A 16,815-nucleotide genomic window follows, 5' to 3' on the forward strand; every position below is an offset into this window, starting at 1 on the left:
ATAGAATAACATACTTGGGAGTGAGTTACAGACTGGAATCTAATCGAGGGGTTCAGATGGTATATGTATAGAATAACAGATACTCGGGAGTGTGTTACAGACTGGAATCTAATCGAGGGGTCCAGATGGTTTATATATAGAATAACAGATACCCGGGAGTGTGTTGCAGAATGGAATCTAATCGAGGGGTTCAGATGGTTTATATATAGAATAACAGATACCCGGGAGTGTGTTGCAGACTGGAATCTAATCGAAGGGTTCAGATGGTTTATATATAGAATAACAGATACCTGGGAGTGTGTTACAGACTGGAATCTAATCGAGGGGTTCAGATGGTTTATATATAGAATAACAGATACCCGGGAGTGTGTTGCAGACTGGAATCTAATCGAGGGGTTCAGATGGTTTATATATAGAATAACAGATACCTGGGAGTGTGTTACAGACTGGAATCTAATCGAGGGGTTCAGATGGTTTATATATAGAATAACAGATACTTGGGAGTGAGTTACAGACTGGAATCTAATCGAGGGGTTCAGATGGTTTATATATAGAATAACAGATACTCGGGAGTGAGTTACAGACTGGAATCTAATCGAGGGGTCCAGATGGTTTATATATAGAATAACAGATACCCGGGAGTGTGTTGCAGACTGGAATCTAATCGAGGGGTTCAGATGGTTTATATATAGAATAACAGATACCCGGGAGTGTGTTGCAGACTGGAATCTAATCGAAGGGTTCAGATGGTTTATATATAGAATAACAGATACCTGGGAGTGTGTTACAGACTGGAATCTAATCGAGGGGTTCAGATGGTTTATATATAGAATAACAGATACCCAGGAGTGTGTTGCAGACTGGAATCTAATCGAGGGGTTCAGATGGTTTATATATAGAATAACAGATACCCGGGAGTGTGTTGCAGACTGGAATCTAATCGAAGGGTTCAGATGGTTTATATATAGAATAACAGATACCTGGGAGTGTGTTACAGACTGGAATCTAATCGAGGGGTTCAGATGGTTTATATATAGAATAACAGATACCCGGGAGTGTGTTGCAGACTGGAATCTAATCGAGGGGTTCAGATGGTTTATATATAGAATAACAGATACCTGGGAGTGTGTTACAGACTGGAATCTAATCGAGGGGTTCAGATGGTTTATATATAGAATAACAGATACTCGGGAGTTAGTTACAGGCTGGAATCTAATCGAGGGGTTCAGATGGTTTATATATATATAGAATAACAGATACCCGGGAGTGTGTTACAGACTGGAATCTAATCGAGGGGTTCAGATGGTTTATATATAGAATAACAGATACCTGGGAGTGAGTTACAGACTGGAATCTAATCGAGGGGTTCAGATGGTTTATATATAGAATAACAAATACTCGGGAGTGAGTTACAGACTGGAATCAAATCGAGGGGTTCAGATGGTTTATATATAGAATAACAGATACCCGGGAGTGAGTTACAGACTGGAATCTAATCGAGGGGTTCAGATGGTTTATATATAGAATAACAGATACCCGGGAGTGAGTTACAGACTGGAATCTAATCGAGGGGTTCAGATGGTTTATATATAGAATAACAGATACTCGGGAGTGAGTTACAGACTCGAATCTAATCAAAGTTAAGACCCTGTGATCGATGAGAAAGATAAATGGGTTTAAATATTCCTGTGAACCCCATTGCTGGATCATGGGCTGATTCAGCTGTGACTTAACCTGGCGTGAAGCTGTGTGTGTGTTTTTCCAGGGACCAGCGTATCAGCCAGGATGTGGAGAGGTTCTGCAAAGGGATGAGCACAATGGCCAGCAAACTCATCATCTCCCCATTCACTCTGAGTTATTACACCTACCAGTGCTTTCACAGGTAATGAGAAAATCCAGCCCTTCCTCCCACATTACCAGACTTTCAAACTTAGCTTAAGATACATCTCTCTGAGGAGAGAGGTTAGAAATGTGCAACGTGGAGGGCAGCACGGTGGCGCAGTGGGTTAGCGCTGTTGCCTCATGGCGCCGAGGTCCCTGGTTCGCTCCCGGCTCTGGGTCACTGTCCATGTGGAGTTTGCACATTCTTTTAAAAAAAAGAAATGTGCAACTTGCTGTGTCTAAATGGAGTTTGGTTCTTACTCTGGGCCTATTCCCAGATGGAGTATAGAACATACAGTGCAGAAGGAGGCCATTCGGCCCATCGAGTGCACCGACCCACTTAAGCCCTCACTTCCACCCTATCCCCGTAACCCAATAACCCCTCCTAACCCTTTTGGTCACGAAATCAACTAGAATTCTTTGGCGATGTAACCAGTAGGGTTGACCAGGGAGAACCAGTGGATGTCATTAATTGAGACTTTCAGAAGGCTCTCGACAAGGTCTCACACAGCAGATTACTTTGTAACAGTATCTTGTTGATAAAGTTCTTTCTTCATCTTTGGTTCTTCGGTTTTGGTTGTTTTCAGCACAGGTTGGCTGGGCCCAGTCAGCATCTTCATTTACTTCATAATCGGCTCCGTGGTCAATAAGATTCTGATGGGGCCGATCATCCCAACCCTTGTCCAGCAGGAGAAGCTGGAGGGAGACTTCAGGTGAGATTACCTTTCATTCTTCCTCTGATACCAACCCTCGGCACAGTGTGACAGTGACCAGGGAGGGAAAATGCTCACTTCACCGCGCGCGCCCCCCTTCTCAAGAGAGAGACAGTCGAGAATGGTTTCAGGAGTGTATCAATTGGGAAAGAGAGAGGAGCGGGTTCCTGCCTCCGACAACAAAATAGTTCAGTGGTAAAAGTTGCCAATGGAAGCTGCAGGCCATTTGGCCCAACTGGTTTGTGCTCCCATTCTCCCAGTTTCTTCTCCGTTGCATCTGTTCCGATGATGCCACTTTCTAACATGTCTTCATTCTGCCTCAATCGGGGTTTCCCACCCCCTCTGGACAACTTGGCTCTCAACCGTGTCCGACCCATTTCTCCCCACCTCTGCTCTCACCCCCTCTCCTCCCTCCTAGAATCAGGATAGGGTCCCCCTTCCCCTCACCTTTCACCCCACCAGCCTCTGCATTCAAAGAATCATCCTCTTGTCAGTTTCGCTAACGGCAGCATGGTCCCACCACTCACTCCCCCTGCCAGCATTTTGCAGGGACCGTTCCCTCCGGGATGCCATGGTCCACTCCTGCATCGCCCCCAACACCTCACCCCCTTCCCGCTGCACTTTCCCGTGCAGTTGCAGAAGGTGTAACGCCTGCCCATTTACCTCCTCCCTGCTCACCATCCATTTCATTTCATCCAAGGGCCTAAACATTCTTTTCAAGTGAGGCAGCGCTTCACGTGCACCTCCTTCAATCTGGTCTTTTGCATTCGCCGCTCCCAATGCGGCCTACTCTACATTGGAGAGACTAAACGCAGACTAGGTGACCACTTTGCAGAACACCTCCGGTCCGTCTGCAAGCAGGACCCAGACCTTCCTGTCGCTGCCATTTCAACTCACCATCCAGCTCACACGTCCACAGGTCCACCCTTGGCCTGCTGCAATGTTCCAGTGAAGCCCAGCACAAACTGGAGGAACAGCAACTCACCTCCCGATTAGGCACGTTACAGCCTTCCAGACTTAATATTGAGTTCAGCAACTTCAGACTGTGAACTCTCTCCTCCACCTTCACCCCATTATTTTTTAAATAAATTTAGGTTACCCAATTATTATTTTTTTCAACTAAGGGGCAATTTGGCGTGGCCAATCCACCTAACCTGCACATCTTTGGGTTGTGGGGGTGAAACCCACGCAGACATGGGGAGAATGTGCAAACTCCACACGGACAGTGACCCAGAGCCGGGATACGAACCCGGATCCTCAGCGCTGCAGTCCCAGTGCTAACCACTGCGCCACATGCTGCCCTCTAACTTCACCCCATTTTTATTTCCATCCATTTATTTTCATTTCATCCAATGATCTGTTTTCCCCTCACCATTTCCCCACCCCACCTGGGCCACCTAGGGCAGCACGGTAGCACAAGTGGATAGCACCGTGGCTTCACAGCGCCAGGGTCCCAGGTTGGATTCCCCGCTGGGTCACTGTCTGTGCGGAATCTGCACGTTCTCCCCGTGTCTGTGTGGGTTTCCTCCGGGTGCTCCGAAACCAATCACCTAACCTCCAAAACGTGCAGGTTAGGTGATTGGCCATGATCAATTGCCCTTAGTGTCCAAAAAGGTTAGGAGGGGTTATTGGGTTATGGGCTAGGGTGGAAGTGAGGGCTTAAGTGGGTCGGTGCAGACTCGATGGGCCTTCTGCACTGTATGTTCTAACTGTTCCTAGTTGCCCTTTGACTCACTGCTCACCTTTGCTCTGCCATTAACACATTCTGCTCTCTTAATGTGCCACCATCAGCACCCTTCTTAGCCTTGATCATCTCCATTTACATCCCCTTTGTCTTTCTGCCCACGACATCTTTGTCAATCTCCACCTATCGTTGGACCCCTATCCAGCCCCACTGCTCCACTCCCCACCCCCCACAACAGTACGAACTTGATCCTATTTCCAGTTCTCTCTAGCTTTGACAAACAGTCATTCAGACTCGAAACGTCAGCCCCCTTCTCTCTGCACAGATGCTGTCAGACCTGCTGAGATAGCCCAGTATTTTCTGGTCTTGTTTCAGATTCCAGCATCCGGAGTAATTTGCTTTTCATAGAAGTTCAGAAGGGGGCCACCCGGCCCATCGAGTCCGCACCGACCTCCATAAAGAGCACCCTACACAAGCCGCCCCCCCCCCCCCCCCCCGGAATCCAGCAATCCAACCCCACCCAACCCCCCCCTAGACACTGGCAATTTATCATGGCCAATCCACCTAACCTACACATCTTTGGACTGTGGGAGGAAATCGGAGCACCCGGAGGAAACCCACACAGACATGGGGAGAAGGTGCAGACTCTGCACAGACAGTGACCCAGCGGGGAATCGAACCTGGGACCCTGGAGCTGTGAAGCAACAGTGCTAATCACTATGCTACCCGGCCGCCCGGTGATTGCAAACTCAGCACAAATCTCTTCCCATTTGTTCTACCTCAATGCAGCCCCTCGCCATACCTTTCGATTTGCATTTCTCTCGGATACTCGCCCTAGTTTCCTTCTTAAAGCACCTAACCTTCTTGCCTCAACCATTTCCTGTGGTAGCGAGTTCACCACCTCTCTTTGAGTGGATATTGTTTCCTTATTTTCCAATTTATTAGTCCCTAGTTTTAGAGTCGCCCCACGAGTGAAAGCATTCCATCCAAGATCTACCCCTGCTGTCCAACCCCTTCGTACAGTAAGTCTCCTTTCTCTGTCTTCTCAAGAATGAAGCTCTGCTCTGTTCAATTTTATCTGAGAGCTCAAAAGATTTCAGCTCTGGCACCCCCTTTTTAAAAAAAGTACTTTCTCCAGTGTTTGTCTCTCTTTCTAGTACAGGGACCAGAATTGGGCACTGTTACTCACTAAGTGCAGCCCAACAAGAGGGTCCGACACAAGTGGAACATAATATGCATAAGATAATGATGCATGGCGTTAAGGGTAAAGTCGTAGCATGGATAGAGGATTGGTTAATTAATAGAAAGCAAAGAGTGGGGATTAATGTGTGTTTCTCTGGTTGGCAATCAGTAGCTAGTGGTGTCCCTCAGGGATCAATGTTGGGCCCACAACTGTTCACAATTTACATAGATGATTTGGAGTTGAGGACCAAGTGCAATGCGTCCAAGTTTTCAGACGACACGAAGATGAGTGGTAAAGCAAAAAGTGCAGAGGATACTGGAAGTCTGCAGAGGGATTTGGATAGACTAAGGTTCTGGCAGATGGAATGCAATATTGACAAATGTGAGGTTATCCATTTTGGTAGGAATAACAGCAAATGGGATTATTATTTAAATGATAAAATATTAAAACATGCTGCTGTGCAGAGGGATCTAGGTCCTAGTGCATGAGTCGTAAAAAGTTGGTTTACAGGTGCAACAGGTGATTAAGAAGACGAATGGAGTTTTGTTCTTCATTGCTAGAGGGATGGAGTTTAAGACAAGGGAGGTTTATGCTGCAATTGTGTAAGGATGTTAATGAGGCGACACCTGGAGTATTGTCTTCAGTTTTGGTCTCCTTACCTGAGGAAGGACGTACTGGCGATGGAGGGTAGGCAGAGGAGATTCACTAGGTTAATCCCAGAGTTGAGGGGGTAGGATTACGAGGAGAGGTTGAGCAGACTGGGACTGTACTCGTTGGAATTTAGAAGGATGAGGGGGGGGATCTTATAGAAACGTATACAATTATGAAGGGAATAGATAGGATAGATGCGGGCAGGTTGTTTCCACTGGCGGGTGAAAGCAGAACCAGGGGGCATAGCCTCAAAATAAGAGGAAGTAGATTTAGGACTTAGTTTAGGAGGAACGTCTTCACCGAAGGGTTGTGAATCTATGGAATTCCTTGCCCAGTGAAGCAGTTGAGGCTCCTTCATTAAATGTTTTCAAGATAAAGATAGATATTTTTTTGAAGAATAAAGGGATTAAGGATTATAGTGTTCGGGCCGGAAAATGGAGCCGAGTCCACAAAAGATCAGCCATGATCTCATTGAATGGCGGAGCAGGCTCGAGGGGCCAGATGGCCTACTCCTGCTCCTAGTTGTTATGATCTTAGATTGTCGCTAATTGAATAGTTTGCCTCAGGTGACAGTACGCATGACCATTAATAGTAAATGATTTTGTCTCAGTTTAAAAAAAAAAATTAGAGTACCCAATTTTTTTTCCAATTAAGGGGCAATTTAGCGTGGCCAATCCACCTACCCTGCACATCTTTGGGTTGTGGGGGCGAAACCCACGCAACCACTGGAAGAATGTGCAAACTCCACACGGACAGTGACCCAGAGCCGGGATCGAACCTGGGACCTCGGCACCGTGAGGCAGCAGGGTTAACCCACTGCGCCACCGTGCTGCCCGATTTTGTCTCAGTTGATAGAATGTCACAGGCAGCACGGTAGAAAGTGGTTAGCACTGTTGCTTCACAGCGCCAGGATCCCAGGTTCGATTCCCCGCTGGGTCACTCTCTGTGCGAAGTCTGCACGTTCTCCCCGTGTCTGCGTGGGTTTCCCCCGGGTGCTCCGGTTTCCTCCCACAATCCAAAGATGTGCAGGATTGGCCATGCTAAATTGCCCATAGTGTCCAAAAAGGTTAGGAGGGGTTATTGGGTTACGGGGATAGGGTGGAAGTGAGGGCTTAAGTGGGTCAATGCAGACTCGATGGGCCGAATGGCCTCCTTCTGCACTGTATGTTCTATGTTGTACTTACCCTTTCATACTTGACTCAGCCTGGCAAAACACACCAGGCAGGTATTCTGTCCGTCGGTCTGGGGACATGGGAAAACAGAAACACATGGCAATTTTCTGTGGGTGTTTGTGTCTCCAAATGAGGGGATGTTGCGTGTGAAGACAAACAGAGATGACCTCTCCGTGCCTCTCTCCCGCAGGTTTAAGCACATGCAGATCCGGGTTAATGCCGAGTCCGCTGCTTTCTACAGGTAAGGTACATCCACTACAGCTATTTTATAAACACCCATTTCTTAAAGGTACTCTCACATGACATAGTGGATGTTGGTTGAGGGATTGATACTGGCCAGGGAACCAGGGAGTACCCCTCCGTTCTCCGCAGGGCCAACCCTAATAATGCCAAGGGATCTTTTACATACAGCTGGGGTGGGGGGGGCGTCGAGAGTGCTACCTGAAGAGCAGATCTGTTTTACAGTCAGCGACCCCTCGTGACCTTGAACATAGGCAATTTGGGACCAATTTGATGTTAGAGGGAGGGTGTTAATGGAGCTGGTGTACGGTAGAGAGATGAGGAGCCAAGAACGGGTGACTGGGGAGGGGTGTGGTTGAGGGGAGGGGTGGAAGGGAAGGAACTGGAAATGGGAATTCAGATCAGTGTGAATGGAGTCGTTGAGGTAAGGGATAGCCAATCCAAGAAATGTGACCTTGAGAGGTTTCAGAGGAGAGTTACCAGCACGGCTCCTGGGATGGGGGATTCTGGCTCCACCGTTAGGTTAGCGGAGCTAGAATTGTTCTCCTTGGGGTGAAGGAGCTCGAGAGGAGATGTATTCGTTGTGTACAAAATTCTGACAGGCTGAGATAAGGTGGGCAAAGAAAAACTGTTCCCATTAGTTGATGGACCAGGGGACACACGTTTAAGATTTTGGTAAGGGACATGGGGAAGGTGTGAGACTTACTTACTCAGCGAGTGCTAATGACCTGGAGCACATTGTCCACGAAGGGGGTGGAAGTCGAGATGATGAATAGTTTCAAAAGGAAATTGGATGAGCACTTGAGGGAAATGAACTGAGAGCTGCTGGGATAGAGCCCGGAAATGGGACCGGCTGGACAAAGTACCAGCACGTCCTTGATGGGCCGAATAACCACCTTCCTGTGGTGTAACGACTGTTTGACAACCAGTAAGGTGGGCAGGACACAGGGAGACCAGATGTCCCGGGTTTTCCATTAAGCCTCCCGGTGTCCCAACAGCTTTTTCCAAAATGCTCAAGTCTTCAGCTCTGCCGAGACCCCTCCCCTTTACCCCACCTCTCTGGTCCCATGTACTGGTTCACCTTTCAGTGCCCTGATTGGTCAGCCTGTCAGAACGCCTCAGGCAATCCATGTGGGAGGTCAGTGGGGGTGACTAAGCAGACACATCTCCATCGCATAAAATTGCTCAAAAGCTGGTTCTAGTTGACAAAATCACTCATGAAGCCAAAAGAATGGTGTGTGGGTAGGAAATGGAAATGTCACCCTGATGTAGTATAAGTGCCCTTCATAGGCTAGAGTTTAAATGATGGATCAGAATAAATAGCAACTTGTTCTTCATTTGACCCTTACTACCCCTAACCTTTGCCTCTGGTTCACTTAGTGTACATTAGAAATAATTTGTTCTGCGAAACATGTTAGGAGATTTTGATCAAATGAAAGGTTATAGGGGCAGCACGGTGGCTCAGTGGTTACCATTGCTGCCTACGGTGCTGAGGTCCCGGGTTCGAATCCCGGCCCTGGGTCACTGTCCGTGTGGAGTTTGCACGTTCTCCTCGTGTCTGCGTGGGTTTCGCCCCCAAAAGAACATAAGAACTAGGAACAGGAGTAGGCCATCTGGCCTCTCGAGCCTGCTCCGCCATTCAATGAGATCATGGCTGATCTTTGTGGACTCAGCTCCACTCTCCGACCCGTACACCATATCCCCGAATCCCTTTATTCTTTAGAAAGGTATCTATCTTTTTCTTAAAAACGTTTGAAGAAGGAGCCTCAACTACTTCACTGGGCAAGGAATTCCAGAGATTCACAACCCTTTGGGTGAAGAAGTTCCTCCTAAACTCGGTCCTAAATCTACTTCCCCTTATTTTGAGGCTATGCCCCCTAGTTCTGCTTTCCCCGACCAGTGGAAACAACCTGCCCGCATCTATCCTATAGATAAAACCCAAAGATGTGCAGAGTAGGTGGATTGGCCATGCTACATTGTCCCTTCATTGCAAAAAATAATTGGGTACTCAAAATTTATTTTTTAAAACGAAAAGAAAAAAAATGAAAGGTTTTAGTGGGAATGGGGTGGGCGATGGAGTGCAGGGGTACAGGGTAACGGGGCCGGGTTGGCGTGGGGTTGCGGTGATGGGGGATGGGGTCTGGGGGAACGGTGTGGGGGGGATGGGCTGGCGGGGTGTGGGCCCATGGCGTGGTGGGGTGTGGGCAAATGGGGTGTGGGGCCCATGGGGTGACGGGGTATGGGGCAGATGGGGTGTGGGCGGGTGGGTGTGGGTGGATGGGGTGGTGGTGCATGGGCAGATGGGGTGGTGGGGTGTGGGCGGATCGGGGGGTGGTGGGGATGGGTTGACGGGGTATGGGTGTGAGCATTGGAGGACGGACAAGGTGGAGGTCGATGGGGGTTGACGATGTGAGGAACCAGGGAGTGCTGTGAGAGGGTTAATGATGGGGAGTGCCGTGAGAGGGTTAATGATGGGGAGTGCTGTGAGAGGGTTAATGATGGGGAGTGCTGTGTGAGAGGGTTAATGATGGGGAGTGCTGTGAGAGGGTTAATGATGGGGAGTGCTGTGAGAGGGTTAATGATGGGGAGTGCTGTGAGAGGGTTAATGATGGGGAGTGCTATGTGAGAGGGTTAATGATGGGGAGTGCTGTGTGAGAGGGTTAATGATGGGGAGTGCTGTGTGAGAGGGTTAATGATGGGGAGTGCTGTGTGAGGGTTAATGATGGGGAGTGCTGTGTGAGAGGGTTAATGATGGGGAGTGCTGTGTGAGAGGGTTAATGATGGGGAGTGCTGTGTGAGAGGGTTAATGATGGGGAGTGCTGTGTGAGAGGGTTAATGATGGGAGTGCTGTGTGAGGGTTAATGATGGGGAGTGCTGTGTGAGGGTTAATGATGGGGAGTACTGTGTGAGAGGGTTAATAATGGGGAGTGCTGTGTGAGAGGGTTAATGATGGGGAGTGCTGTGTGAGAGGGTTAATGATGGGGAGTGCTGTGTGAGAGGGTTAATGATGGGGAGTGCTGTGTGAGAGGGTTAATGATGGGGAGTGCTGTGTGAGAGGGTTAATGATGGGGAGTGCTGTGTGAGAGGGTTAATGATGGGGAGTGCTGTGAGAGGGTTAATGATGGGGAGCGCTGTGTGAGAGGGTTAATGATGGGGAGCACTGTGTGAGAGGGTTAATGATGGGGAGTGCTGTGTGAGAGGGTTAATGATGGGGAGCGCTGTGTGAGAGGGTTAATGATGGGGAGTGCTGTGTGAGAGGGTTAATGATGGGGAGTGCTGTGAGATGGTTAATGATGGGGAGTGCTGTGTGAGAGGGTTAATGATGGGGAGTGCTGTGAGAGGGTTAATGATGGGGAGTGCTGTGAGAGGGTTAATGATGGAGTGCTGTGTGAGAGGGTTAATGATGGGGAGTGCTGTGAGAGGGTTAATGATGGGGAGTGCTGTGTGAGAGGGTTAATGATGGGGAGTGCTGTGTGAGAGGGTTAATGATGGGGAGTGCTGTGTGAGAGGGTTAATGATGGGGAGTGCTGTGTGAGAGGGTTAATGATGGGGAGTGCTGTGTGAGAGGGTTAATGATGGGAGTGCTGTGTGAGGGTTAATGATGGGGAGTGCTGTGTGAGGGTTAATGATGGGGAGTGCTGTGAGAGGGTTACTGATGGGGAGTGCTGTGTGAGGGTTAATGATGGGGAGTACTGTGTGAGAGGGTTAATAATGGGGAGTGCTGTGTGAGAGGGTTAATGATGGGGAGTGCTGTGTGAGAGGGTTAATGATGGGGAGTGCTGTGTGAGAGGGTTAATAATGGGGAGTGCTGTGTGAGAGGGTTAATGATGGTGAGTGCTGTGTGAGAGGGTTAATGATGGGGAGCACTGTGTGAGAGGGTTAATGATGGGGAGCGCTGTGTGAGAGGGTTAATGATGGGGAGTGCTGTGTGAGAGGGTTAATGATGGGAAGCGCTGTGTGAGAGGGTTAATGATGGGGAGCGCTGCGTGAGAGGGTTAATGATGGGGAGTGCTGTGTGAGAGGGTTAATGATGGGGAGCACTGTGTGAGAGGGTTAATGATGGGGAGCGCTGTGTGAGAGGGTTAATGATGGGGAGTGCTGTGTGAGAGGGTTAATGATGGGGAGCGCTGTGAGAGGGTTAATGATGGGGAGTGCTGTGTGAGAGGGTTAATGATGGGGAGTGCTGTGAGAGGGTTAATGATGGGGAGTGCTGTGAGAGGGTTAATGATGGAGTGCTGTGTGACAGGGTTAATGATGGGGAGTGCTGTGTGAGAGGGTTAATGATGGGGAGTGCTGTGTGAGAGGGTTAATGATGGGGAGTGCTGTGAGAGGGTTACTGATGGGGAGTGCTGTGTGAGAGGGTTAATAATGGGGAGTGCTGTGTGAGAGGATTAATGATGGGGAGTACTGTGTGAGAGGGTTAATGATGGGGAGTGCTGTGTGAGAGGGTTAATGATGGGGAGTGCTGAGTGAGAGGGTTATTGATGGGGAGTGCTGTGTGAGAGGGTTAATGATGGGGAGTGCTGTGTGAGGGTTAATGATGGGGAGTACTGTGTGAGAGGGTTAATAATGGGGAGTGCTGTGTGAGAGGGTTAATGATGGGGAGTGCTGTGTGAGAGGGTTAATGATGGGGAGTGCTGTGTGAGAGGGTTAATGATGGGGAGTGCTGTGTGAGAGGGTTAATGATGGGGAGTGCTGTGAGAGGGTTAATGATGGGGAGCGCTGTGTGAGAGGGTTAATGATGGGGAGCGCTGTGTGAGAGGGTTAATGATGGGGAGCGCTGTGTGAGAGGGTTAATGATGGGGAGTGCTGTGTGAAAGGGTTAATGATGGGGAGCGCTGTGTGAGAGGGTTAATGATGGGGAGCGCTGTGTGAGAGGGTTAATGATGGGGAGTGCTGTGAGATGGTTAATGATGGGGAGTGCTGTGTGAGAGGGTTAATGATGGGGAGTGCTGTGAGAGGGTTAATGATGGGGAGTGCTGTGAGAGGGTTAATGATGGAGTGCTGTGTGAGAGGGTTAATGATGGGGAGTGCTGTGAGAGGGTTAATGATGGGGAGTGCTGTGTGAGAGGGTTAATGATGGGGAGTGCTGTGTGAGAGGGTTAATGATGGGGAGTGCTGTGTGAGAGGGTTAATGATGGGGAGTGCTGTGTGAGAGGGTTAATGATGGGGAGTGCTGTGTGAGAGGGTTAATGATGGGAGTGCTGTGTGAGGGTTAATGATGGGGAGTGCTGTGTGAGGGTTAATGATGGGGAGTGCTGTGAGAGGGTTACTGATGGGGAGTGCTGTGTGAGGGTTAATGATGGGGAGTACTGTGTGAGAGGGTTAATAATGGGGAGTGCTGTGTGAGAGGGTTAATGATGGGGAGTGCTGTGTGAGAGGGTTAATGATGGGGAGTGCTGTGTGAGAGGGTTAATAATGGGGAGTGCTGTGTGAGAGGGTTAATGATGGTGAGTGCTGTGTGAGAGGGTTAATGATGGGGAGCACTGTGTGAGAGGGTTAATGATGGGGAGCGCTGTGTGAGAGGGTTAATGATGGGGAGTGCTGTGTGAGAGGGTTAATGATGGGAAGCGCTGTGTGAGAGGGTTAATGATGGGGAGCGCTGCGTGAGAGGGTTAATGATGGGGAGTGCTGTGTGAGAGGGTTAATGATGGGGAGCGCTGTGAGAGGGTTAATGATGGGGAGTGCTGTGTGAGAGGGTTAATGATGGGGAGTGCTGTGAGAGGGTTAATGATGGGGAGTGCTGTGAGAGGGTTAATGATGGAGTGCTGTGTGACAGGGTTAATGATGGGGAGTGCTGTGTGAGAGGGTTAATGATGGGGAGTGCTGTGTGAGAGGGTTAATGATGGGGAGTGCTGTGAGAGGGTTACTGATGGGGAGTGCTGTGTGAGAGGGTTAATAATGGGGAGTGCTGTGTGAGAGGATTAATGATGGGGAGCTGTGAGAGGGCTAATGATGGGGAGTGCTGTGTGAGAGGGTTAATGATGGGGAGCGCTGTGTGAGAGGGTTAATGATGGGGAGTGCTGTGTGAGAGGGTTAATGATGGGGAGCGCTGTGAGAGGGTTAATGATGGGGAGTGCTGTGTGAGAGGGTTAATGATGGGGAGTGCTGTGAGAGGGTTAATGATGGGGAGTGCTGTGAGAGGGTTAATGATGGAGTGCTGTGTGACAGGGTTAATGATGGGGAGTGCTGTGTGAGAGGGTTAATGATGGGGAGTGCTGTGTGAGAGGGTTAATGATGGGGAGTGCTGTGAGAGGGTTACTGATGGGGAGTGCTGTGTGAGAGGGTTAATAATGGGGAGTGCTGTGTGAGAGGATTAATGATGGGGAGTACTGTGTGAGAGGGTTAATAATGGGGAGTGCTGTGTGAGAGGGTTAATGATGGGGAGTGCTGAGTGAGAGGGTTATTGATGGGGAGTGCTGTGTGAGAGGGTTAATGATGGGGAGTGCTGTGTGAGAGGGTTAATGATGGGGAGTGCTGTGAGAGGGTTAATGATGGGGAGTGCTGAGTGAGAGGGTTATTGATGGGGAGTGCTGTGTGAGAGGGTTAATGATGGGGAGTGCTGTGTGAGAGGGTTAATGATGGGGAGTGCTGTGAGAGGATTAATGATGGGGAGCGCTGTGTGAGAGGGTTAATGATGGGGAGCGCTGTGTGAGAGGGTTAATGATGGGGAGTGCTGTGTGAGGGTTAATGATGGGGAGCGCTGTGTGAGAGGGTTCATGATGGGGAGTGCTGTGTGAGGGTTAATGATGGGGAGTGCTGTGTGAGTGGGTTATTGATGGGGAGTGCTGTGTGAGAGGGTTAATGATGGGGAGTGCTGTGTGAGATGGTTAATGATGGGGAGTGCTGTGTGAGAGGGTTAATGATGGGGAGTGCTGTGAGAGGGTTAATGATGGGGAGTGCTGTGTGAGAGAGTGAATGATGGGGAGTGCTGTGTGAGAGGGTTAATGATGGGGAGTGCTGTGTGAGAGGGTTAATGATGGGGAGTGCTGTGTGTGAGGGTTAATGATGGAGAGTGCTGTGTGAGAGGGTTAATGATGGGGAGTGCTGTGTGAGAGGGTTAATGATGGGGAGTGCTGTGTGAGGGTTAATGATGGAGAGTGCTGTGTGAGAGGGTTAATGATGGGGAGTGCTGTGTGAGAGGGTTAATGATGGGGAGTGCTGTGTGAGAGGGTTAATGATGGGGAGTGCTGTGTGAGAGGGTTAATGATGGGGAGTGCTGTGTGAGAGGGTTAATGATGGGGAGTGCTGTGTGAGAGGGTTAATGATGGGGAGTGCTGTGTGAGAGGGTTAATGATGGGGAGTGCTGTGTGAGAGGGTTAATGATGGGGAGTGCTGGGACTTGCGGGTGCGGCGATGACTAGCTAAGTAGCACGTTTCGGCACCTCCCGTTTCAACTGACTTTTGGGCTCTTATTGGGAGCCCCAACGGAAATTTTCAAAGGCTAAACCCAGTGTGAGGCGACAAAGGAAGAAGTCCCCCCTGGTGTGGATGAAAAGAAGTGATAGTAGTGGCCAGATTGTGGAGGATCCTCTGGAGCAGTGGCAGAGAAGGGAAGGGAGAAGCAAGATGGCAGCTGAGGGAGCCCAGTTGGTATGGGGCCTGGAACAGCAGGAGTTCCTCCGGCGATGTGTGGAGGAGCTCATGAAGGAGGTGCTGGCACCGATGCTGCAGGCGATTGAGGGGCTGAAGGAGACGCAAAAGACCCAAGAGATGGAGCTCCGTGGAGTGAAGGCAAAAGCTGCCGAAAATGAGGACGAGATACAGGGCTTGGTGGTGAAGACGGAGACGCACGAGGCGCTACATAAGAGGTGTATGGAGAGACTGGAAGCCCTGGAAAATAGCTCGAGGAGGAAGAACTCAAGGATTTTGGGTCTTCCCGAAGGGGCAGAGGGAGCGGACGTTGGGGCGTATGTGAGCACGACGCTCCATACCTTAATGGGAGCTGAGGCCCCGACGGGCCCCCTGGAAGTGGAGGGAGCGTACCGGGTCCTCGTGAGAAGACCAAAGGCAGGGGAAACACCGCGAGCAATAGTGGTGAGGTTCCACCGCTACAAGGACAGGGAGATAGTCCTGAGATGGGCGAAAAAGACACGGAGCAGCAGGTGGGAGAACGCGGTGATCCGCATCTACCAAGATTGGAGTGCGGAGGTGGCGAGAAGGACAGCGAGTTTCAATCGGGCCAAGACGGTGCTCCACAGGAAGAAAGTGAATTTCGGAATGCTGCAGCCGGCAAGACTGTGGGTTACACACCAGGGCAAACACCACTACTTTGAGACGGCAGAGGAGGCGTGGACATTCATTCAAGAGGAGAAGTTGGACTAGATTTGGGAAAGGATGTTTGGAATAAAGTAGCGAGGTGGTGGCAAGAAATTGTAAATCAGATGGGGGAATTTTTTCCCCTCGAAGGAGAGGGACACGAAGAAATGTGGGCGCCGGTGGAGAAGGGGATGGGGAAGGAGAGAGGGAGCTGCGCCATTAGGGGCGGGGCCGAGAGGGAAGCGCGGGCTCTGTTCCCGCGATATGGAAACTGTGGCGGGAAAAGGGGGCGTAGGAACGAGGGGGCCTCACACGCAGGGAGGCTAAGGATAAACGGGGGAAGCCGAGGTCAGCCAGAGTTTGCTGACTCCGGGAAGGAATATGGGGGGTGCAATCAAGCTAGAGCGGGATCTAGCGGGTGGGGGGGGGGATTAACTGGGTTGCTGCTGATAAGGGGAAGGGGGAGCTGTTACGGGATGGGATGGTCGGGACGGGAGGGTGCTGTCTGGGGGTCAAGCGGTTGCGTGGGAACCGGATGAGGAGCTGGTTTAAAAAAGGGGATGGCTAGTCGACGATGGGAGGGGGGGGGGTAAAGAGCCCCCCAACCCGGTTGATCACGCGGACCGTGAGAGGGTTGAACGGGCCGATTAAGAGGGCAAGGGTACTTGCGCACCTAAAGAAGCTAAAGGCAGACGTGGTCATGCTTCAGGAGACGCACCTGAAACTGGAGGATCAGGTCAGATTAAGAAAAGGATGGGTGGGACAGGTATTCCACTCGGGCTTGGATGCGAAAAATAGAGGGGTGGCAATACTGGTGGGGAAACGGGTATCGTTTGAGGCGAAGACCATAGTGGCGGACAGTGGGGGTAGGTACGTGATGGTTAGTGGCAGATTGCAAGGTGAAGCGGTGGTGCTGGTGAACGTATATGCCCCGAACTGGGATGATGCGAACTTTATGAAGCGTATGTTGGGGCGCATCCCGGACCTGGAGATGGGAAAGTTGGTAATGGGGGGGGACTTCAACACGGTGCT

General features: G+C 50.2%; 1 protein-coding gene across 3 annotated transcripts in view; it reads left to right on the plus strand.

Moving 5' to 3' along the window:
- Window positions 1–16,815, plus strand: part of abcd4 (ATP-binding cassette, sub-family D (ALD), member 4) — an 80,979-nt gene that overhangs the window by 11,254 nt on the left and 52,910 nt on the right. For all 3 annotated transcript variants that reach the window (XR_011938564.1, XM_072493461.1, XM_072493468.1), the window contains exons 5-7: window positions 1,766–1,882; window positions 2,469–2,594; window positions 7,475–7,525. Coding sequence is in view for 2 of the 3 variants with exons in the window: in XM_072493461.1 (XP_072349562.1) it covers window positions 1,766–1,882; window positions 2,469–2,594; window positions 7,475–7,525 (294 nt within the window). In the remaining variant the exon portion in view is untranslated. The remainder of the gene's footprint in view (window positions 1–1,765; window positions 1,883–2,468; window positions 2,595–7,474; window positions 7,526–16,815) is intronic.

The sequence above is a fragment of the Scyliorhinus torazame genome, chromosome 2 (genome assembly GCF_047496885.1).
Source record: "Scyliorhinus torazame isolate Kashiwa2021f chromosome 2, sScyTor2.1, whole genome shotgun sequence".
NCBI lineage: Eukaryota > Metazoa > Chordata > Chondrichthyes > Carcharhiniformes > Scyliorhinidae > Scyliorhinus > Scyliorhinus torazame.